We start from the raw sequence: 24,844 nt of genomic DNA, 5'->3' as shown, positions 1-24,844 counted from the left end.
TTGCTTTGTTAAATCATCCCTTTGGAATTACATTTAAAAATAGCAAAAGTGGGAAGTGGAAACTCTCCAACAATCATTCTCACGATAGCACATTGGTAATAGACAGTGACAAATATCAAAGCTAAGCAGGGCTGGACTTGGTTAAAGACCTGAATAGGAGACGAAAGGGATAGATAGATCAACTGTCCAGTAGGAGGTCCTGCCGGCCTCTTGCTTTTTCTGATAGTGGATATAACGTTGAAGATCTGACATTCAACATATTTTATACAAGGTTTGTGTTGAAAATTGGTTGACATAATGACATATTTCTGTGGTTGAAATTTCAACCTCAAAACAGTATTTTTTTTATGACTTATTGCAAATCCAATGTATTTTACACGTAGATTCCACATCACAATACAATGACAAATTACGTTGAAACAACGTTGATTCAACCAGTTTGTGGCCAATGGGATATGACTAGATGCTAGACAATGTGAAAAAATACAAATCAAACAGCAGTTATACAACTGAACACAAACTCATCCTGTTTCGTATTGTGAATAGGTGACCTGACCTCAGAGACAGAAGAGAAGCCGTACTTGGAGAGTCTGTGGGAAGAGGAAGCCTCTGAGTGTACACTTGTACTTTGGGCACTGGGCCAACACTCTGCCACGTTGGCTCCAACTTTGTACACATAATTGTTCATTTTGCTAGCTATTTTATATTTAGTTTTAAACTTAGTCTTTGACTAAATTACCTTTTTGTCGTAGTCCCATTCTATCCATTTCATGCTTCTTAGTTTTAGTGATTAAATTGTACCTCTTAGTAACAGCTTGGGTCACCTGGCATTGCGACAACTACAACCTTTCACAGGAAGTGAAGGAGTTCAGAGTAATCATTTAGTTAATCCTTGCAGGAAATCAGGAACAGTCCACGCCCTCTGTAAGAGCAAGTTTTGCCATATTCCAGAACCATAAGAAGGCCAGTGACACAATTCCATCCATTCCATTGCACTTGAGGTGACAGATGGATGATCTCGCACAAAGGTTGCTATTCCCTTCAACAACTTTTTATCCTCTTCACTAGATTTGAGTTCAGTGACTTGGATGAGAAAAGGTGATGAGGGGTGACCTCACAAACCTGTTACCTCACATGTAGTCACCATTTTCTCCTCACAGATGTCCACCAAAGATGACATCACCCTCCTCTTGGCTTCTGCTCTCTCACCTTTGGAAAAAGCCTGTGTTGACACATCGGGTTTGGTGAACGTTGGTTGGGTTGTTGTTTGGCACACACACACACGTGTGAGAACTCCAGAAAGGCAGATGGAGAAAAGAAGAGTAGAGAGTGTCTGAATGTTAAGTTCTACAAATGAACTGTATTTCCAAAACGCTATATCCACAAATGTTTCACATTTGTGTTTTTTTTATCAGAAATGATTGCTTTTGGGTACATTCGTGTGTGTGTCAAATATTAGTGTCGTCAGATTTTTAATTCATAGATTTTAGATGTGTATGAAAGTGTGTTTTTTTGCAAAACGCAAAACATCAGTTGTTTAGCTGGAATGGAATGTTTGTATCCTGTATATTTGACTGTGATATGTGGTTGTCTCACCCAGCTATTTTAAGATGAATGCACTTACTGTAAGTTGCTCTGGATAAGAGCAGTGCTAAATTAATAAAATGTCAAATGTAAATGTTTTACATACAGATCTCAAATTACTGTATATAAATAAAAAAAGTATTGATGTCACAAATGTAGAATTAGTACAGTTCTTTATAAAAAAAAATGTTATTTGTTACATTTGTCTGTCTAAAATGCCGTCTCTCTGAAATGAAACCATCAAGTGATAGATTATTAACAAATACATGTCTGTCATTGAACAACCCCATGCCTCTTTTATAATTCCTTTAAGCAATAAAAGATCATTTACCAACATTTTGGAAAATGTATATATAGCGTTTTGGAATTAAATTCTTTAAATATTGATAGCTATCATATTAAGGTGTCATGGCGGCTTTGTGTCATTTTCTTACAAACAGATTAATCGGATGAAACATGATGAACATATTGTAATGACCTTAAACCATATTAAACCATATTGTAATACCTAGCAACCTCGTCAAGGGGTCTCTTAGCGTAATGGCTAAGGTGTTGGGTCTACAGTCACTGCTACAAAAGGACACTTGTATGATCTACTCTAAAAAAAAATACAAAAAATAAAAAATTGCTCATCCAGGGGCGTCAATTGGATATGGCAGAGTAGAGCAGTCGCTATACCCTACCTCAACACCAACAATTTAAAATAGGCTACTAAAATCATTCCAATCCCAATAAAAGGCAAATGCAGTGTAGCGGTATTAGGGCTGGCTTTAGGACCATGCGGATGGCTCAGAGAAGGGCGGGAAGGCTGTTTGCCCGCTGGCTGGGTTTTAGGACTGTATGGACAGTGCATCGATGCAGCTCTGCAGTGAAAAACAGTGCAGAGGTGGAAGATGGCTGTAGATGACTAGGTAACTAAACAACAGTTTTTTATCCCGGTGTTGAGCAAGTGCCTAGTAGCTAATTGCTGTATGACGTGTTTGTAGAATGTTAAGTCCCCATATTGACTGAGGTGAATGAAGTTACAGCAGCCAAGGTGATAATGGCTGGAGTCAATTTTTGTTGTTTTTGCTGTTCTTAAAATTGCATTTGAGTTTTCCATGATGCAGAAATGCAGTAAATGAGCTTCAACTTTAAAACAATCCCCCTCCAGTCACTTTGCCATACCCTAGGTTTAGCTGAATGATGCCCCTGTGCTCATCATCTAAAAATAATGATTTATCTCCATTTTGGAGGTTCTGCCATGGTGTTGAATGAGAGTCGTAGGCTCCTAGCCCTGGTGGGAAGGCTTTCCTCAGGAGAAGCCGGAGGGGAGTTTCACCCACCGGACAATCGCTGGGTTCCGATGATTCAACTGTTTAACAAGCTCTCCAGCAGACCGTCCTCCGCCCCTCCACCCTACCACCCAAGCCAACAGGCCTGCAGTCTGTCTCACAATCCTCCTCCTCCAGCTTTTAGTCATAGCTGCCGCTTTTCACACTGAGTCAAAAGCAATCCCCTGATTTAGGCTAACTGGCCTGTGTGGGTTGAGTACTCCCCCTGTGTTGAGGCACCAGTACTGCAGGTATGGGTTGGTGGAGGAAACTCCTATGAGCATGGAGAAAAATGTCTTCTCATGTGGTCTGCAGGAGTAGGGAATGTGGTCTCAGGGCAATTCGTATTATTCTGTAAGTAAATCTGTGACATGCCATTTAGTATGATATGTTACGTTACATTCTGAATGGTATGGCGTCGTACAATATCATACGAAATTAGAGGGCGCAACTGTCTTACCCGGTCGTACAGTATCACTAAAATTGGATGATGTAGCTTATCATACCTCTTGGAGGGTGTAGAGTATTATACACATTCCTCTGAGACCAAGTTGCTTGTTGTGTTAACAACAACGGAGAATTAAGGGGAGAATTTATGTTGGTGGTTAGATGAACTAACGACAAAGGGTAGGATAATTCATGTGAAAGGTTAGGGTTTAATAAAACGACAAAGGTTAGGTGAATTTATGTATCAGGCTAGGGGAATTTGGTAAAATGTTGAATAAGCTTTAGGGCAAGGGTTAGCTAAAATGCTACAGTTGTCCCCGACACGACTTGAACACGCAATGTTTGGATTGCTAGACGGTCACGGATTACGCCTACCCATCCTCCCTGACCAACCTCCCTACTTTTTTTCGGTCTAAAGTAACTAGTTAGTTAGTAGCTAGTTAGCTAGTAAACAAGCTTGTTAGTTCATAGCTAGTTAGTTAGTAAGCATTAGTAGGTATCATACGTCTTGGAGGTGCTCAGAAATACGCAAAGTAGGTTTCGTACGGCTCTGAGGCCAGGCTGTTATATAAAGCAAGAAAGCATCTCAGTAATAGAGATTTGAGAATACAGCTCTTATCATAAAATTGAACTTACCAGTGGAAAGTTCTGGCCTTTTTTATCAGATAGGAATAAAAGAGGGAGAAAATAAACCCAGAAACCTAAAATATGAATCTGTCTTCCTTTAGTCCAAGACATAATATCTTCAATATTCTAAACTTGTCACCTTATTGTTTTTACATGTGTGGTCTATATGGATGCAGTGTTGACGCTTTTAGGCTTGGCCATTATCAGGGTGAAGGAAGCTCCACTGCGACAGGTGGATGTCATACATTAATCCCATCTGAAGTGACCTCCAAAGCTAAGGGCTTCCTCTTATGAAATGTCATACACTCAATTAGTATTTGGTAGCATTGCCTTTAAATTGTTGAACTTGGGTCAAACGTTTCGGGTAGCCTTCCACAAGCATCCCACAATAAGTTGGTGAATTTTGGCACATTACTCCTGACAGAGCTGGTGTAACTGAGTCAGGTTTGTATGCCTCCTTGCTCGCACACGCTTTTTCCGTTTTGCCCACATATTTTCTATAGGATTGAGGTCAGGGCTTTGTGATGGCCACTCCAATACCTTGACTTTGTTGTCCTTAAGCCATTTTGCCACAACTTTGGAAGTATACTTGGGGTCATTGTCCATTTGGAAGACCAATTGCGACCAAGCTTTAACTTCCTGACTGATGTCTTGAGCTGTTGCTTCAATATATCCACATAATGTTTTGGAGCAGTGGCTTCTTCCTTGCTGAGCGGCCTTTCAGGTTATATCGATATAGGACTCGTTTTATTGTGGATATAGATACTTTTGTACCTGTTTCCTCCAACATCTTCACAAGGTCCTTTGCTGTTGTTCTGGGATTGATTTGTACTTTTCACACCAAAATACGTTCATCTCTAGGAGACTCTAGGAGACTCTAGGTCTCCTTCCTGAGCGGTATGATGGCTGCGTGGTCCCATGGTGTTTATACTTGCGTACTATTGATTGTACAGATGAACGTGCTACCTTCAGGCATTTCAAAATTGCTCCCAAGGATGAACCAGACTTGTGGAGGTCTACAATTTTTTTTCTGAGGTCTTGGCTGATTTATTTTGGTTTTCCCATGATGTCAAGCAAAGAGGCATTGAGTTTGAAGGCAGGCCTTGAAATACATCCACAGGTACACCTCCAATTGACTCAAATTATGTTAATTAGCCTATCAGAAGCTTTTAAAGGCACAGTCAACTTAGTGTAGGTACACTTCTGACCCACTGGAATTGTGATAAGTTAAATAATCTGTCTATAAACAATTGTTGGAAAAATTACTTGTGTCATGCCCAAAGTAGATGTCCTAACCGACTTGCCAAAACTATAGTTTGTTAACAAGAAACTTGTGGAGAAGTTGAAAAACGAGTTTTAATGACTCCAACCTAAGTGTATGTAAACCTCCGAATTCAACTGTATGTGACCAATACAATTTGATTTGATTTGATTTGAAAAGAGAATGGTCTATTCTGTGCATTCTCCTCCTATAGTTCGGCATACTTTGTGAACACCTTGTTTGCGCCATAAGTTCTAAGACAATTGTCTTCTAATTGGATGCATTTGAATGTTATTGTCATGAAATGTTTTCAGCCAACATCGAGAACAGTTGATCACTTTCTGTGACACTAGCTCCAACTGGTCTGTCGGGTTCCTATTCTGTGTACCACACACCTCCGGACATCCCTGTTGAACTTGAATGCGGGGGTGTTAGGGTTTGGGACGGGAGGAACCATCTGCAGGGAGGGGAGTGATGGCATCCTTCCCTTCAAGAGGCCAGGAAGCAGAGTGAAGGAGGGAAACAGGAAGTGAACTCCTCCAATGTTAAACTGAAGGGATCTGGCGAGAAAGTCAACCTGTACCAGTTTTATGTACTGGTGAGAGATTTAGAAGTGTCTTCTGGGTGAAGGAGTATCAGAGAGAGAGGCTGTTTGGTCCGATGTCAGTGTATGTAGGATGTCCTGTTATCTGGTCCTATATTTTGTGTTTGGTGTAAGAATGTGTCTATATATTGTGTTGTTGATGGGAGACCAAACAGAGAAGACTATGAAATAAGTCTAAGCTCACAAACAGAGCAGTGTGTCTTACTCATGACACCTCTCTTCTACTTTTTGTTTTAGCTTTATTATTGTTTTGATATGTAATCAGAAGTAATAAGTGGTTCACATAGCAACGTGACGTTTTTCCCTCCATGCTCTATTTTAACCTGGTGATTATGTTTGGACAGCTTTTGGAAAACGCAGTCTGGGCTTTGGTGACACAGAAAGTGGGTGATAAGCAGAGCAGAGGCAATAACTGCATCCCAAATGGCACCCTATTTTCCTTACTCTGCACTACTTTAGACCAGGGCCCGTATGGCTCTGTTCAAAAGTAGAGCACTATATAAGGAATAGGGTGCCATTTGGAACACAAAGTTCCATCTCAGACCTCCACATCTACAGTCTGCCCTGTAAAAGCTGCCTCTGTCCCATTAAATAATCACGCTGCTATAAAAGGTACAGTATGGGTGAATAGTGGTAGGGGCTACTGGTTTTTACAGCAACTGTATGATTGAGTGTTGCATTCATCCATGAAGGGTGGAATAGTTTCATTGCACAGCAAATGCATTTTGACCATGTGACCAATAATCTATTTTACCAATGGCGCTTGCAATGAATTATACCTACAAAGCTTCATCCCACTGTGACAGACGTCAGTTCAACATCTAGTTTTGATTTACGTTTGGTTGAATGTCACAATGGCATTGGATTTAGGTGAAAATGTTGGTGAAAAAAAGACTAAATGAGTTTTCCCCGTTGATTCAATGTCATCACTTCAATTTTTGCGGTTGAAATGATGTGAAAACAACGTTGATTCAACCAGTTTTTGCCCAGTGGGAAGAAAAGCTTTGCTCTAGGATAACGGACTATGGCCCCAATCTATACTTCCCAGTTTCCAATTGTGGGATGAATAAACTTTTATTACATTGAACTGAACTAAAAACAACTGTCCTCCAGCACTGGCAAAGGTGCATGTGTTAGAATAGCTATCGCCATGCTGCTGTGCTGTGTAATACGGGTCATAGTGGTTGGCTCTACTGCAGCCAAGCAGAAAGATTATCGCTTACTGCACTGAAACAATAAACAGTCAAGTCACATACAGCAGGCCTACAACACGTAGATTCATGTCTTATCTTCCACCTGATGACAGCATACTGTCAGAATACACTTTAGCACTCTAGCATGTTTAAATCAGGCAGACATCTGGGCATCAGTTAATCTGTCAGGACCCAGCCACTAAGAGCTTTCCCATGCATAGACGTAGCCCGAGATAAATAGGCGATAAACTCTAATATCTTTGACTGGCCAGCTAAGCATGAGCGTCTATCCTTTTTTCTGTATCAGCATAGGCTATTGTTATTGTATGTCCAGCCAGGAGTAGCATTTATATCAGACCACTGTTCTCCTTTATCACCCAGGTTTCTCCCACAGCAATGGAGAGGAAACCTCAGGTCAGTAACTGACACAGAGAGCATGGGAATAGAGACCACTGGTTGCTAACATGTGAACATGTAGATGAGAGATTTTGTGTGGTGTATAATACTGTGCATTTCCTGTCAAATAAATGGCTGTTGATATTGACAGTGAACTTGATGCAGTGATCATGTTGTGGCAGTTTTATTGGAATAACTATATTCGTCATGCCACCACACTACAGTGCGTAGGCTGCAGTATGGTACCGTTTAGCCAGCGTCGATGAGCAATAGATCATCACGTGTCCTTCATTGTGTCTGTCATAAAGACAGTAAATCATGGATACGGCCACATGGAATTTGTGGAGATGTTTTCTTCTGCAATGCCTTTACAGTACTGTTGGTATATCATGTTGATAAAACCTTATACTTATTTTTTTGTGTGTGTGTTCATTTTGTATTTGGATCAATTCCACCAACCTGGTCTAGAGCATTTCGTATTATTCTGTACGTAAATTATATGTTACGTTTCGTATGGTATGGTATGTCCTAATTTGTGGTTGTCCATCACCCATTTCGCATGATATGTTACGAATTACAATTCATATTATATGCTACGAATTTACAAAACATACAATATGTAAAAAAAAAGAAAAATGTATGATGTGTTACGAATTCTAGCTAGGTGGCTATGGCTAGCTAGCTGGCTAACATTAGCTAGGCTAGGGGTTAGGGTTAAGATTAGGAGTCGGGTTAAAGGGTTAAGGTTAGGGTTAGGGGAAGGGTTAGCTAACACGCTAAATAGTTGTAAAGTAGCTAAAAAGTAGTAAGTAGTTGAAAAGTTGCTAATTAGCTAAAGTTGTCCGTGATGAGATTCGATCTTTCAACCTTTGGGTTGCTAGACGTTCGTGTTATATGTCCACCCACCCACCCTACTTTTGTTTTTGGCTTAAGTAACCATCTGTGTAACCATACCAAACGTAACATATCATACGAATTTGAGAGTCCCGGATTTAAGTTTACTATGTTACGTCTAGTCTATGAGACCAGGCTGATTCCACAGGCATTTTGGTACTCTAGTATATCCCTGTCATGGTGTTTTTCTTCTTCCAGGACTCTCCATGCAGACGGTGTCATGCTTCAGCAATCATGTTTCCTTGTGCTATCAGGAAGGTGTTTCTGCAGAGGTAAGCAGACGTGCTTCTGACTGCATCTCACCGCCCCTGGGGGTCAAAACTAGAACAGAGGGGGACATCCTGAGCTCAAGGAGAGTGTGTGTGTGTGTGTGTGTGGGAACAGCTGCGGCAGAATTTCCTGTCCTGAACAGGAAACAAGATGGCGGAGGATGGAACGTTCAGAACAATGCTGTGAAAGTCAGTTGCCACCCAGGTCACGGTGGGAGGGCCTTGTGAATCAGAGGGGAGAGACCTGGACTGAAAACATCCCAGGCTCTCCATTAGAATGATATAGTCAAATATTGTTACCCCAAGGGCTTTACAGTATGTCCATCATTATGACAGCATGGTGTGAACCAGTATACTGTGACATTTAATCCCAGTGGCATTCGGTCTGGTCTAGTCTGGTTTGATATAATTTCATTCGATTTTTTGAAAACACATACAAAAAAAAAGATCTTAAATCCATTATACAAATATGTTGTTTTCACTATGGTCCTCCTACATTGCAGGCTTTTTGACAGTATGATGGAGGCTTCATCTTCTTTTGTAAACTGATCTGGGTCTGGCTTTGACGTTTAAATCATAGTGGATTTTGTTAGTTTGATTCTTACCCTTTCCAAGAGATATCTATTCTATAATTGACTTTGACCTTATTTTGAATTACAGTTCTAGAAGTAACAGACTTGTGACTTCCTCTGTCAAGGTTTCCATGTCATTCTGCCAAAACATATTTTGTCATGAGCATTCTCACGTTTCAAAACCCCATTCATTGATTAGAATAGCAAGGAGGATGCAAACGGACACAACAACTTCCTTGTTTTTAGGATGTCACACAGGCCCTATATTTAGCCTGACGGACCTACAATAGGCTAGGAATGGCTGTATTCTCCTCGTGACATGCAAACTTGGGAAAGTGTCTTGCAGAGTGACTACTGGGGTAAAGAGGAAAAGTGAGAGAGTACCTTACACACGTACACTCAAGGTTTCACAAATACACACAGACACAGGTATACACGAACATACAGTTGAAGTCGGAAGTTTACATTCACTTAGTTTTGAGTCATTAAATCTCATTTTTCAAACACTCCATACATTTCTTGTTAACAAACTATAGTTTTGGCAAGTCGGTTAAGACATCTACTTAATGACCATTGTAATGTTTGGATGAAAAAAAGAGGGAGGCTTGCAAGCCAAAGAACACCATCCCAACCGTGAAGCATGGGGGTGGCAGCATCATGTTGTGATTGTGCTTTGCTGCAGGAGGGACTGGTGCACTTCACAAAATAGATGGCATCATGAAGACGGAAAATAATGTTGATATATTGAAGCAACAGCTCAAGACATCAGTCAGGAATTTAAAGCTTGGCCGCAAATGGGTCTTCCAAATGGACAATGACCCCAAGCATAATTCCAAAGTTGTGACAAAACGGCTTAAGGACAACAAAGTCAAGGTATTGGAGTGGCCGTCACAAAGCCCTGACCTCAATCCCATAGAACATTTGTGGGCAGAACTGAAAACGCGTGTGCGAGCAAGGAGGCCAACAAACCTGATTCAGTTACACCAGCTCTGTCAGGAGGAATGGGCCAAAATTCACCCAACTTATTATGGGAAGCTTGTGGAAGGCTACCCGAAACGTTTGACCCAAGTTCAACAATTTAAAGGCAATGCTACCAATACTAATTGAGTGTATGTAAACTTCTGACCCACTGGGAATGTGATGAAAGAAATAAAAGCTGAAATAAATCATTCTCTCTACTATTATTCTGACATTTCAGATTCTTAAAATTAAGTGGTGATCCTAACTGACCAAAGACAGGGAATTTTTACTAGGATTAAATGTCAGGAATTGTGAAAACTGAGTTTAAATGTATTTGGCTAAGGTGTATGTAAACTTCCGACTTCAACTGTATATATGAGGTCTGTTTTTCTTACTAAGACTTCATAACGAAAAAAAATATTAAAACGATATAGATCTAGAAAACTGACATTGAACTAGAACAATGATATAGAATTAGAACACGGATATAGAATTAGAACACGGATATAGAATTAGAACACGGATATAGAATTAGAACACGGATATAGAATTAGAACACGGATATAGAATTAGAACACGGATATAGAATTAGAACACGGATATAGAATTAGAACACTGATATAGAATTAGAACACCGATATAGAATTAGAACACCGATATAGAATTAGAACACCGATATAGAATTAGAACACTGATCTCAGACACTGATACAGAATTCTGTGCAAGGCTTCCTGTGCCGTAGCAGAGGCTAAAGGAGGGATGAAGGCGGAAAGGAAACTCAGCCAAGGGAAATATATACCATAATATAAGCCTATTCCTCCGGGATATCCTTTTCCAATTCCAAACAAACCACTCACCCTCCTTAAAGAGGCCTGTAGTTGTGAGGTAGAGGGGCCACAATGGAAACACAATGAGTGGGATTTAGCAAATCTACTAAGAGCAGGGTTGCATGTACCAGGCAGCATTGGTTCGGTGTTCCTCTCCATCACCACCTCAGGCTGGTTCCATCATCAAAAGCAAACAGGGGTGGAGTTTCCGGATACGTCCCAAATTGCAATATCTTTTGGCCAGAGAGTTCTGGTGGAAAGTAGTGCACTATATAAGGAATAAGGTTGATTTGTTGTGCTTTCCAAAAATAGAATTTCAGTACATTTTACATAAAATAGACACAGACAAACTAGATCAATCATCCATCCATCAAACAAAATAATCACACTACTGAAAATGAAAAATTGATTTTTGTTTTGTTTTTGATTTTCATAGCAAAATGGAGAAGGGCCAATCAAGACAGAAACAAAAAGTGCCACGGCTCATCATTACTTTACAATTGAATAATTATCATGTACAGCAGGGATGGGCAACTTTGATGCGGGTGTGGGGCACAAAAAAATCTGAACTCATCATGAGGGGCTGCAGTTGCTCGCGGGTCTGCGCACCCACATCCATACATATTCTGTCAACGTGAATTCAGAAGCTGCTCACGTAACACACTCTCCTCTCACTCTGTTAGAATTTCAGCTCCCCAAAGTGAGTTTGAAAGGAGCAGAGGAGCTAAAAAGTCATTAATCATTTTCATTTTTGTCTACATTTAAATCTGATACCTGCTCACCATATGGAGCCTCCCCAGCAGACACAGCTGTGTGTGATAATGGAAAGAGACAGATTAACAGTTGGAGATTCATTCATAACAGAGGCCCCAGGGATGAAAATCCCAGAATGAGAAGGACCCTTATCGTGTCTCACAGGTGTCTCTGAGTCTTACTGAACATACACCTGGCTGTGTGTTCCTGAGAGCTCTGCTTACATAACTGCCTCATATCCAGCTCCTCTCCCAGCAAGACAGATGAGAGCTATGCCCTGCAGAGAAACAGGCTGATTGGATCAATCAAGTGTGATTTTGAGAATTACTGTGATGATAATGACAATATAATCTCCTGGTCTTTAAAAACACCTGGCGGGGAAATGGCTCTCGCTTGTCAAGGGTGACTGTGATGAACAATCAGGTACTGTGTAATTAGTATGGCAATGGTGGTCCACACAGTTGAAAGGAGAGCTAATCTTTTGGTCGAATCTTCCGTAAATGCAATAGGCCTACACTATCTATCTATCCCTGAACTCAATGTATTTTCAGACCAACTGCTAAACTAATGTAGATACAGTATCTCCATTGGATTTAAGAGAAACTACATTTGTACTGCACATACTTTTATTATTACAGAACGAAACGTGCCAGTTAAATCGATTTTTTATTTAACTAGGCAAGTCAGTTAAGATCAAATTCTTATTTACTATGACGGCCTACACCGGCCAAACCCAGACGACGCTGGGCCAATGGTGTGCCGCCCTATGGGACCCCCAATCACGGCCAGTTGTGATAAAGCCTAGAATCGAACCAGGGTCTGTAGTGACACCTCTAGCACTGAGATGCAGCGCCTTAGACCACTGCGCCACTCGGGATGTTTGTCCATATGTGTGATTTCAAATGTGTCTACTAAGAGATTATGATTAATGACAGCAGCAAAGGGGTCTTGTCTTTCAAGCAATATCTGATGGTCATCAAGATGCCGTATCACCGAGCTAAAATATAGCGTTCCTTCACTGCACATCTACTCAGATGCTTTGTCATGCTTACAGGGTGCTAACGGCACGTCATGCTTAATCCAACCTGTCCTGTGATAAATTGACACCCCGTCAACAGAGGTGCTCTAATGAAAATGAAAAATGATTTGCATCTGTCAGTAGACTGTTCCTGTTGAACAGGCTTATTATCGGTTCAATTGAAATTCTTTCTTTCTCTCCCCCTTCTCCCTTTCGCTCTCTCTCTCCATACCTCTCTCTCTCCCTTTCTCTCTCCCTCTCTCACCCTCTCTCGTCATTCCTTAATCTCTCTCCCCTCCCTCTTTCTGTCTGACACCGAAGCTTATTCTTCTTCATTAAAGCCTGTCTGAGGTTCTGGGAGAGTGATGCAATACTAATGGGAAGACAGCAGTGTCCCCTCTCTGTGAAGGATCCCATCAGGAGGCAACCCAGCAAACATGCCCACATTGGCACAATGTGGGTCCAATACAGGTTAAAATATTAGACCCATGTAGGCTTCCCACATTGGGATGATGCGCCATTGCTCAGTGGTGACACGTTGGCCCCAAGGTTGGTGGCCCCAAGGGCAGCCTTCACTTTGCTTGAAATAAGCCCACCCTTTTGGATCAGCTGTTGCTATCATATAGAAGGTATTCACACCCCTTTTCCATTTTTTTTGTGTTACAGCCAGGGGCGGAAATCCCGGGGGGGACGGGGGGGACACGACCCCCCCATCCTGGGAAAAATAGGATTTGTCCCCCCCAATATATCACTGAAACATAACTATGTAATTTAAATAATATGAATAATACGCAATGAAAGCAATTGTGCTGATTATAGACACTTAATAGCGCGTTTTTAAGTTTCAAAAGATTGCGACCCCCCCCGCCCTTTGCCTCACAATGGTTTGATCCCCACTGCCAGTTCCTTAGTTTGCACGTAACTGCCGTGAGGTTCATCCAGTCAATCGCGCACACACACACTAGCTGAATATGCAGCGCTAGCTCGCAAATATTAACTATTAAGCTAGCTACTACCTATTCCATTTATGTGGCCTCGTCAAAGATGGAATCTTTGCTATCGTCAATGTATTCCAAGATCAGCATGCATGTAAGTTAGTGCTTCAAAGTCCCTGTGATAAGGTTAGCGATAAACTAAACAGAACTACACTCTCTTCTACCATTGTTTTAAATATATTTAATGGTCTCGTTGCAAAAGCTAAATTGTCGCAAGGGAACCTTTATTTATTTATTTTATTTCACCTTTATTTAACCCGGGTAGCAAAGATTATAGCAAACACCACTGAATTGGTGCTCGCTAGCTTTGCAAATTCAGCTATTGTTGGAAGCCAGCCAATATGAAGCAAATGATTACAATTACAAAAGGTTGCAGCATATGTTGTGTAAATGGTGAACTCATACAGCTGTCAACTCTTGTCACTGCATTCCGTTTCACATTTGCTAGCTACCTTTTAGATCGAAGCCCATATAGAATGATAGAAGATAAGATGATAGAAGCCCATCTCCTACTGTAAATAACCTACATACTGTGTGTGTGTAGCCAACCAGGTAGAAAAATGGCAGAAAAATGGCAGAAAAAAGACGGACATCAGAGTATTTTTCAGTACACCAAAACGCAAAGTAAGAACCCTAGTAGCCTAATATCTCAGACTAGTTGATAAAATGTTCATAAGAAAGAAGTGAAATGCTAATGGAATGTTTCACAATGATGTCATTAGGCAGAGCAGGCAACAGATAGCACACAGACAGGAGAGTTGGGGACAGATATGCAGAGACAGACTGGCAGAGACAGGGAGTCTCAGGTAAGTTTGTTGAGTCTTTGTTTGGCAACATTATGAAAGGTTCTCAATTTTGTTTACTTGTAAAATAGGAACATCATTGGAAAATGCCATGGATACCCCCACTCTCAACTTAAACTGGTGACTGAACTAAGATTTGTTAAAGGCAATGGTATTGCTGTTGTGATTAGTTGTGTAGTTTTGGGTACCAGTAGTTAGGAGTACGGCAAACACCTTATTTCTTTGGTTCCTCAATATACATTTACCATATTAAACGTAGGCTATGTGTTACAGCACTACTTTTGGTATCCCCCTCAGGAATTGCTCTTGAGAAAATGTAATGTAATTGTCCCCTCCAAAGTTGATATCAGATTTTCGCCCCTGGTTACAGCCTGAATTTAAAACAGATTAAATTGAGATTTGGTGTCACTGGCCCATAATGTCAAAGTGGAATTATGTTTTTAAACATTTTTACAGATGAATAAAAAATGAAAAGACGAAATGTCTTGAGTCAATAAGTTTTCAACCCCTTTGTTATGGAAAGCCTAAGTAAGTTCAGGAGTAAAAATGTGCTTAACAAGTCATATAATAAGTTGCATGGACTCACTCTGTGAGCAATAATAGTGTTTAACATTATTTTTAAATGACTACCTCATCTCTGTACCCAACACATACAATTATCTGGAAGGTCCCTCAGTCAAGCAGTGAATTTCAAACACAGATTCAACCACAAAGACCAGGGAGGTTTTCCAATGCCTCGTAAAGAAGGGCACCTATTGGTAGATGGCAACAACAACAAAAATATCCCTTTGAGCATGGTGAAGTAATTAATTACATTTTGGATGGTGTATCAATACAGCCAGTCACTACAATGATACAGGCGTCCATCCTAACTCAGTTGCCAGAGAGGAAGGAAACCGCTCAGGGATTTCACTTTGAAGCCAATGGTGACTTAAAACAGTTACAGAGTTCAATGGCTGTGATAGGAGAAAACTGAGGATGGATCAACAACAGTAGTTACTCCACAGTAGTAACCTAGATTTTCAAGCATGGTGGTGGCTGCATCATGTTATGGGTACGCTTGTCATCAGCAAGGACTAGGAAGTGTTTTAGGATAAAAATAAATGGAATAGAGCTAAGCAAAGGCAAAAGCCTAGAGGAAAACCTGGTGTTCAGTCTGCTTTCCAACAGACACTGGGAGACAAATTCACCTGTCAGCAGGACAATAACCTAAAACACAAGGCCAAATATACACCGGAGTTGCTTACCAAGACGACATTATTTGTTCCTGAGTGGCCTTGTTACAGTTTTACCTTAAATAGGCTTAAACAAGACTTGAAAATGGCTGTCAAGTTGATCAAAAACTTGACAGCGCTTGAAGAATATTAATGTGCAAATATTGTATAATCCAGGTGTGCATAGCTCTTAGGTACTTACCCAGAGAGACTCACAGCTGTAATCGCTGCCAAAGGTGATTCTAAAATGAGATATTTCTGTATTTCATTTTCAATACATTTGCTAACATTTTCAAAAACATGTTTTCACTTTGAAAAAAATATATTTAATCCATTTTGAATTCAGGCTGTAACACAGCAAAATTTGGAATAAGTGAAGGAGTATGAATACTTTCTGAAGGCACTGTATTTACACTGAGTATAAAAAACATTATGAACACCTGCTCTACCCATGACATAGACTGACCAGGTGAACACTATGATCCCTTATTGATGTCACTTGTTAAATCCACTTCAATCAGTGTAGATGAAAGGGAGGAGACAGGTTAAAGAAGGATGTTTAAGTCTTGAGACAATTGAGGCATGGATTGTGTATGTGTGCCATTCAGAGGGTGAATGGACAAGACTAAATATTTAAGTGCATTTGAACATGGTATGGTAGTAGATGCCAGGCTCACCGATTTGTGTCAAGAGCTACAACGCTGCTGGGTTTTTCGTGCTCAACAGTTTCTTGTGTCTATCAAGAATGGTCCATCACCCAAAGAACATTCAGCCAACTTGACAGAACTGTGGGAAGCATTAGAGCCTTTTTACAGACTTCATCATCGGCAGTGTACAATTTACAAAAACATTTTATATTACACAACAGAATACTTAACTTAGATTTTTGGTTGAGATGGAAACGTGAATCCAACATCTAAATTATGAATTTGTATCTGAATGACTAAAATGTAAATGTTCTTGGCTGATAAAGCCAGTGTATTCATTCTCCTGAACTCTGGCTAATTATTGTTCTATGGCCGAGGGGGTGCCTTGTAACCTTATCCAGTTTGGATGTTTGGATAGAAAGCTTCATATTTGTAGATAACTGAAGAAGTCTGACGTTGGTATATTAAACTCAGAGCTCAGTTTTTCAAATTATTTTAGAGTACCCTTTTCAAGTAATTGATGGACATATTGAAGTTTCAAGTGTGTCTAGTTTCTAAAACTTGTGTCTAAAATCGTAGTGTTTTAAACCCCTTAATTTTTCCCTCAGGGAATACAGATAGAGGGACTGAAGTACATTCTGACTTTTCTATTTCCAGCCATCTTCTACCTACAGCTTCAGACATCCATACTATCATGGCCCTAAGTTGGGTTGCAAACCAGTAACTTCTAATACGAGTGGGATGGTGTGGCTTCGTGACAATGAGATGTCGCTTTGATTTGACAGCTCTAACCCTGCCAGCTTTGCAGGTGTCGGCTATCGCCGGTTAACACTTGATCTGATCTAGGCCTTTGTTGGGCTTTTAAATGGTTGAAAAGGGCAGTGATAACACATATAGATGACAACTAAACCAAAAATCTGACAATGTTTTTTCATTGGAATTTGGTTGCCCTTTGAGATGGCTCCAGTGATAACACATTGAGAATTCAACAAACTTCTGGCTGTCTTCTGGGTGGGTGAATAAAGGTTGAAATCTCATTGATCAACACCTCAACCAAATATTACCCACATTTCCACATTGAAATGACATGGTGTGTCCACTGGGATGTCCTGTTTCATTATTTTAATTGGGGGGCGAATCGCATACGTACTAAACCATTAGCTACATTTCGTTTGTCCATCGTCACTTCGGCACTGACATTCACTACATGGCTTTTTCCAGGCAGCAGTCATTTGGCTCATGAAGAATTACTTTACCTTGGAGTTTCCGTGTCCCACCATTCCAAACATGGCCTACATGGGCGGCTTCCAGTGCAAGCCCTCCAAGCCGCTTCCCCAGGACATGGAGGACTTTGTCCAGAGCTCTGGGGACCATGGGGGCATCATCATGTCCCTGGAGACCTTGGTAGGACAGCTACCTGAGGGCAACGCTGAGGAAATCGCCGCTGCCATTGCCCAACTGCCTCAGAAGGTCATCTGGAGGCACACTGGGAAGAGACCTGCCTCCCTGGGCATCTGCACCTTACTGGTGGACTGGCTCCCCCACAATGACCTCCTGGGACACCCCAAGACCCGGGCCTTCATTGGCCACGGCGGCACCAACGGAGTCCAGGAGACCATCTACCAAGGTGTCCCCATAGTTGGCCTCCCATTTATCTTCGATCCGCCTGATAACCTCAACAAGAGGAGGGCTAAGGGAGTGGCTAAGATAGTGGACATCGCCACCTTAGACAGAGACGTCTTCCTGGAGATGGTGAAGGCTGTTCTCTATGAGCGGTCCTACAGGGAGAACATGCAAAGGCTGTCCAGGCTACAGAAAGACCAGCCTAGGGGACCCTACTCTTTGTTTTGCAGTACTTTAGGTCTTGGGGAAGGTGACCTCATTGTGAGATACTAAGCTAGCGTTGATTAGCGGTCATCTGCTACACTTTCCCATTAGAGCTACAGGCCTAAGTGGCTGCTGTGCCAGCTTGTTATTCAGTGCCAGTGAATTTCAGTCAACATGGTCAGGGCTCTCCACCAGCCCCCACACTCTCTAAGTGCATCGGTAGGACATCAGAGATTTCATCCTCGAAATGCCATTACTCAATGTTTACTGAATAGATCCTGAATCAAGCCCACACTAGGCTACCATTATGAACATAGAGGAAAGTATTGCATTACTCAACGCTTTTTCCAATATTGTTGGTGAAAACACCATACAGTATTAAACGCAGAGAATGTCTCAAGGACAAGGTCTTGAGGATTGCTGGGTGAATACAAATTGCCATCATTGGCAGGACGTTATGGAAAGGGAAGAGTTCAGAGTGGAATGGAAGAAGACAGATGTATCCTCATGTGAAGTCTGGCAGACTAGAGTTTACTCCATGCTTTATTTAAAGGTAGACTCAGCGATTTGCTGTAGATGCAGAAAGTAAACAGCATAGTGGGTCAAAACTGGGTCATTGTATTGTTCGATTTAGCAGCATGGCAGAAATGTCATACATAATTCACATTGAGTACAACTGCCACTGCCACTCATATAATATACATGTCTGTGTTGATGTTGATCTGTTTAGCTCATGGTGCCCCTTTAAAGATAATACAGTCAGAGAGGGAGTTCCAGACAAACACAGACATTCACCACGTTGCTCTTTCAGCATTTTTCATAATTTAATAATAAGGATGAAGCAATTTCTTTGTTTCCATTAAAACAATCACTTTCTTTTTTTATTATGGTGATCATGATGAAGCAGCTTCCCTGCAAACATGACCCCATTGTCCCCATATGGGTATTTGGTGGGCAGGGTTTGCAGGGACTGGCCCACACAAAGCCCACACCACACAAACACGGATTGGCCCATCACAGGCTAGCCCACAGCAAACCAACACTAGCTCAACATGGGCTAGCCTACACCAGCCCAACACAGGCTATCCTACAACAAGCCCACATCAGCCCAACACGGGCTAGCCTACACCAGCCCAACACAGGCTATCCTACAACAAGCCCACATCAGCCCAACACGGGCTAGCCTACACCAGCCCAACACAGGCTATCCCACATAATGTAGGCAGGGGTATTAGAATATTTGGGGGAGTGGTTTGCAAATACTCCAATTCATGGTGTTAAGTTAAAAAGAATACAATATATAAATAGTTGACACCATTCAAACACACGAGGGTTCAGAACTTCAAAGCCAATTATCTCAGAATCCTATTTTTTCAGATAGAACCTTGTAGTTCTAAGGTCACAAGTAGTTTTTGTGCAACCGTTACCGAGAGTGTCATTCCAGAATAAGAATGACAGAATTATTAAACTTCAATAATTGGTTGAGATGGAGATGTGAATCCAACACATTAATTGTTCATCAAAAAAAAAGGAGGACCAAGGCACTCTTCATATAATTAATTAAAATGCCTTTATTTGTATGGCATGTTCAATAGAAACAAAGTTTTAAAAATCCAACGCAATTCAGGCTGCATGGCCTTCGTCAGGGAGTACATTAATTGTTAACTTTAAGATTAAATTTGAAATCAACCAAAGTATGAAAACCTACTGTAGACATATATGTATTGTCTATTTTTAGTTTAACCATGGGTTCAATTGAAACAACAGCTGTGAATGAGCTCACAAATGCTATATAGGCCTAGTATCATTGATGATATGCAGTGGGGTCCCAAATTATTGACACCCTTGATGAAGATTAGCAATAATGACTGTATAAAATCTATAATTAAAATACTGAATGTTGTATGCAATTTGTTTTTTTTTTAAATAAAAATAAATAAATAATAATTTCAAAAAATAAGAATATATATATATATATATATATATATGAAATTATATTATTTTAGAATAATAATAAAAGTAAAATAAAAAGAACAGAGCAGCAGCAGCAAATTAAGATTGTAAAAGTGTGTGTGTGTATGTGTGTTTGGAGTGATCAGTCTATGGCTTGGGCGGCTGAAATCTTTGGAAAATGTTCAGGCCTTTCTCAGACACCGCCTGATATAGAGGTCCTGGATGACAGGGAGCTCGGCCCCAGTGATGTACTGGGCTGTCCGCACCACCCTCTGTAGCACTTTGAGGTCAAGGGCGGTGCATTTGCCATACCAAGGGGTGATGCAGCCAGTCAAGATGCTCTCAATGGTGCAGCTGTAGAACTTTTTGAGGACCCGAGGGCCGATGACAAATCATTTTAATCTCACGAGGGGGAGAGGCACTGTCATGCCCGCTTCACGACTGTGTGGTGTGTGTGGACCATGTTAGGTCCTTAGTGATGAGGATGCCAAGGAACTTGAAGCTCTAGACCCGCTCCACAAAAGCCCTGTCGATATTCTCCTATAGTCCATAATCAGCTCCTTGGTCTTACTGACGTTGAGGGAGAGGTTGTTGTCATGGCACCACACTGCTACGTCTCTGACCTCTTCCCTGCAGGCTGACTCATCACTTTCAGTGATCAGGCCTACCACCGTCGTGTGTTGGTGTTGGAGTCATGCGTGGCCACATAGTCATGGGTGAACAAGGAGTACAGGAGGGGACTAAGCACACACCCCTGAGGGGTCCCCGTGTTGAGGATCAGCGTGGCGGAGGTGTTGTTGCCTACCCTCACCACATGGGCGCGGCCGTCAGGAAGTCCAGGATCCAGTTGCAGAGGGAGGTGTTCAGTTCCAGGGTCCCTAGCTTGGTGATGAGCTTTGATGGGACTGGTGTTGAATGCTGAGCTGCAGTCTATGAACAGCATTCTCACATAGTTATTTCCCCTTTTGTCCAGGTGGGAAGGGCAGTGTGAAGTGCAATTGAGTTTGCGTCGTCTGTGGATCTGTAGGGGCGGTATGCGAATTGGAGTGGGTCTAGTGTGTCTGGGATGGTGGTGATGTGTGTCATGACCAGCCTTTCAAAGCACTTCATAATTACAGATCTGAGTGCTGCAGGGCGATAGTCAGTTACCAAGGCAGTTACCTTGGAGCTCTTGGGAGCAGAGACAATGGTAGTCAGCTTGAAATATGTAGGGATTTGTCATGTGTGCTCCCTCTCCGGCCTCTAGGTCACCAGACTGCTCGTTATGGCGCACACCTGTCACCATCGTTACGCGCACCTGTCACCATCGTAACGCGCACCTCCGCGTCATCAGACTCACCTGGACTCCATCACTTCCCTGATTACCTTCCCTATATATGTCACTCCCTTTGGTTCCTTCTCCAGGCGTCATTGTTTCTGTTTCAGTTTATTGTCTGTGTGCCGTTAGTGTTTCTTGTTTTGTATTATGTTTATTTTATTAAAACACTCATTCACTCCCTGAACGTGCTTCCAGACTCTCAGCGCACATCGTTACAGGATTACAGACTGGGAGAAGGATAGATTGAAAATGTCCTGGAAGACACTTGCCAGGTGGTCTGTGCATGCTTTGAGAACACGCCCTGGTATTCCGTCTGGCCCAGTGACCTTGTGGTTGTTAACCTGTTTCAACATTTGACTCACATCGGCCACCGAGATCACACAGTCATCCGGAAAAATAGGGGCTTTCACGAAAGGCACATTGTTATATTCCTCAAAATTATAGGAATATGGGAACAATTACTAAACTTTTGACTACTTTATTTAGGGGTGTCAATAGTTTTGACCCCTACCTTTGAGATTTTTAAAAAATGACTTGTTAAACAAAATCTCTTTCTCTGAGCAATTGTATTAGTATAAAGTCTATAATTTCCAATTTTTTGGAGAATACAATATAGCTCAGTATTTGAATTATTTATTTTATACAGTCATTATTGCTCATTTTTATTAAGGGTGTCAATCATTTCAGACCCCACTGTTTAACTATTTGGATAACTGTATATATATATCAACGCTCCAGTAGGAGGAGCTGCCCAGTTTGTTTGTTTCTTCTGATAGTGGATATAACGTTGCAAATCTCACGTTGTTTCAAAGGTACAAATTCAACATATTTTATACAAGGTTTGTCTTGTTGTTGAAATTTTGACCTCAAAACAACAGTTTAAGTTGATGACTTTTTGCAAATCCAATGTATTTTTCAAGTAGATTCCATGTCACAATACGTTGACAATGTACGAAACAATGTTGGTTCAACCAGTTTGTGCCCAGTCATTTTGTCTGTCAACTTTGCTCCTATCATTGGGACATATGAGAGAGGTGAGGGGGCAATCGCAAAGTGACTTGCCCTGGACTGTCCACCTGATATTAAAGACAAAAGGAACACCAAGGCGTTGAGCCAGAAACACAGACCCACCATTTGCAGGATCCATCAGAAACAGGTCATAGTTAGCATCAGGGAATGACAGCAACAGTTCGGTATCTTCAAATATCTGAGTCACCATCTCCAACCCATCCCTGTGTAACTGTGTAAAGTGCTTCATCCTTTTAAGATGCAGACCCTTTAAAGACAACAAGCCTTGACCATCTCTTTGGATCTGCAGTAGTCTGGGCACAAACCAACTAAAGAACTCCTTGTCAAGTCCACCACCAGGATGGTGATGCTTGAGTAGCGAGGGGACTTTTTCTTAATGTACCAGTTGGTGGATGGACAAATCACTGTGATGCTTTGGCCTCTTGAGTGCAGGTCTTTGATGAGGACCTCCATGTTCACCCAGTGGCTTCCATCCAATGGGACGACCAGCACCTTCCCTCCATAGACACTGGTCAGAGAGAAGAGCTGGTTGATGCATCTCTAAGGGGAATCCTTTGATGGAACATACAACCCACTGGGCACAGACGTCAATTCAACATCTATTCCACGTGGGTTCAATGTAATTTCATTTAAATGACGTGGAAACAATGTTGATTCAACCAGTGTGTGCCCAGTGGGAAGGGAAGAATTGTTATTTACAAAGGAACTTCATCACTCATTTCCTCTGCAATAGCCACAGGATTTAGTCAGTTTTCCAACATAATTATATTGGACTTTGGATTTAATCACTATATTAAAACAAAGAAAAAACTAAAATATAAACACAAGATGCAACAATTTCAAAGATTTTACTGAGTTACAGTTCATTTAAGGAAATAAATTCATTAGGCCCTAGTTTATGGATTTCACATGACTGGGAATACAGATATGCCTATGTTGGTCACAGATACCTTAAAAAAAGGTAGGGGCGTGGATCAGAAAACCAGTCAGTATCTGGTGTGACCGACCCCCAGTTGCCTCATGGAGCGCGAGATCTCCTTCGCATAGTTGATCAGGCTTTTGATTGTGGCCTTTGAAATGTTGTCCCTCTCCTCTTCAATGACTGTGCGAAGTTCCTGGATATTGGTGGGAACTGGAACACGCTGCCATACACGTCGATCCAAAGCATCCCAAACCTGCTCAATGGGTGACCTGTCTGGTGAGTATGCAGGCCATAGAAGAACTGGGCCATTTCCAGCTTCCAGTATTTGTGTACAGATCCTTGCGACATGGGGCCGTGCATTATCATGCTGAAACATGAGGTGATGGCGGCAGATGAACGGCACAACAATGGGCCACAGGATCTCATCACGGTATCTCTGTGCATTCAAATTGCCATAGATAAAATGCAATTGTGTTTGTTGTCCATACCAAAACCCCATCGCCACCATGGGCACTCTGTTCACAACGTCGACATCAGCAAACTGCTCAAACCACACGACGCCATAAACACTACACTGTCTGCCATTCGCCTGGGACATTGGAAATCGGGATTCATCTGTGAAGAGCACACTTATCCAGGGTGTCAGTGGCCATCAAAGGTGAGCATTTGCCCACTGAAGTCAGTTATGACGCCGAACTGCAGCCAGGTCAAGACCCTGGTGAGGGCGATGAGCACGCAGATGAGCTTCCCTGAGACCGTTTCTGACAGTTTGTGCAGACATTCTCTGGTTGTGCAATCCCATCGTTTTATCAGCTGTCCGGGTGCATGGTCTCAGATGATCCCACAGGTGAAGAAGCCAAATGTGGAGGTCTTGAGCAGGCATTGGTTACACATGGTTTGCGGTTGTGAGGCTAGTTGGATGTACTGCCAAATTCTCTAAAACAATGTTGGAGGCGGCTTATGATAGAGAAATGAACATTACATTCTGTGGCAACCACTCTGGTGGACATTCCTGCAGTCAGCATGCCAATTTCACACTCCCTCAAAACTTGAGACATCTGTGGCTTTGTGTTGTGGGACATAACTGCACCTTTTAGAGTGGCCTTGTATTGTTCCCAGCCCAAGGTACACCTGTGTAATGATCAGTGGCGCAACTTTCACCGGGGACGGGAGGGGACATGACCCCCCCTACATTCTGAAGTTGTATATTTGTCCCCCCCAGTTTTATCATTGCACTGTGATACACAATGCTGCACCAGTGTGCTTTAGGACCATGCAGACGCCTCAGAGTGGGTAGGCTGTTTTACGGTTTCATCCAGCAGAATTTGGACCTGCACGGACACCACAGAGTGTGCAGACAGGCTGTGTGAAGGCAAAACTTCTGAAAGGCTGGCGTATAGGACCAGCACAGGAGAGGT

At 41.8% G+C, this 24,844-nt stretch overlaps 1 protein-coding gene across 1 annotated transcript; it reads left to right on the top strand.

The window, feature by feature from the left end:
* The first annotated feature begins 7,425 nt into the window (after window positions 1-7,425).
* LOC106584923 (UDP-glucuronosyltransferase 2A1-like) lies at window positions 7,426-18,273 on the top strand. Its single transcript, XM_045706614.1, has 2 exons — window positions 7,426-7,443; window positions 17,599-18,273. Exons 1-2 carry the CDS (start codon window positions 7,426-7,428, stop codon window positions 18,271-18,273), a joined length of 693 nt encoding a protein of 230 aa, XP_045562570.1.
* The last annotated feature ends 6,571 nt before the right edge of the window (window positions 18,274-24,844 follow it).

The sequence above is a fragment of the Salmo salar genome, chromosome ssa24 (assembly GCF_905237065.1).
Source record: "Salmo salar chromosome ssa24, Ssal_v3.1, whole genome shotgun sequence".
In the NCBI taxonomy this organism is placed as follows: domain Eukaryota; kingdom Metazoa; phylum Chordata; class Actinopteri; order Salmoniformes; family Salmonidae; genus Salmo; species Salmo salar.
Note: the sequence above shows the minus strand (reverse complement) of the source record. Positions and strands in the feature narration are given on the sequence as shown.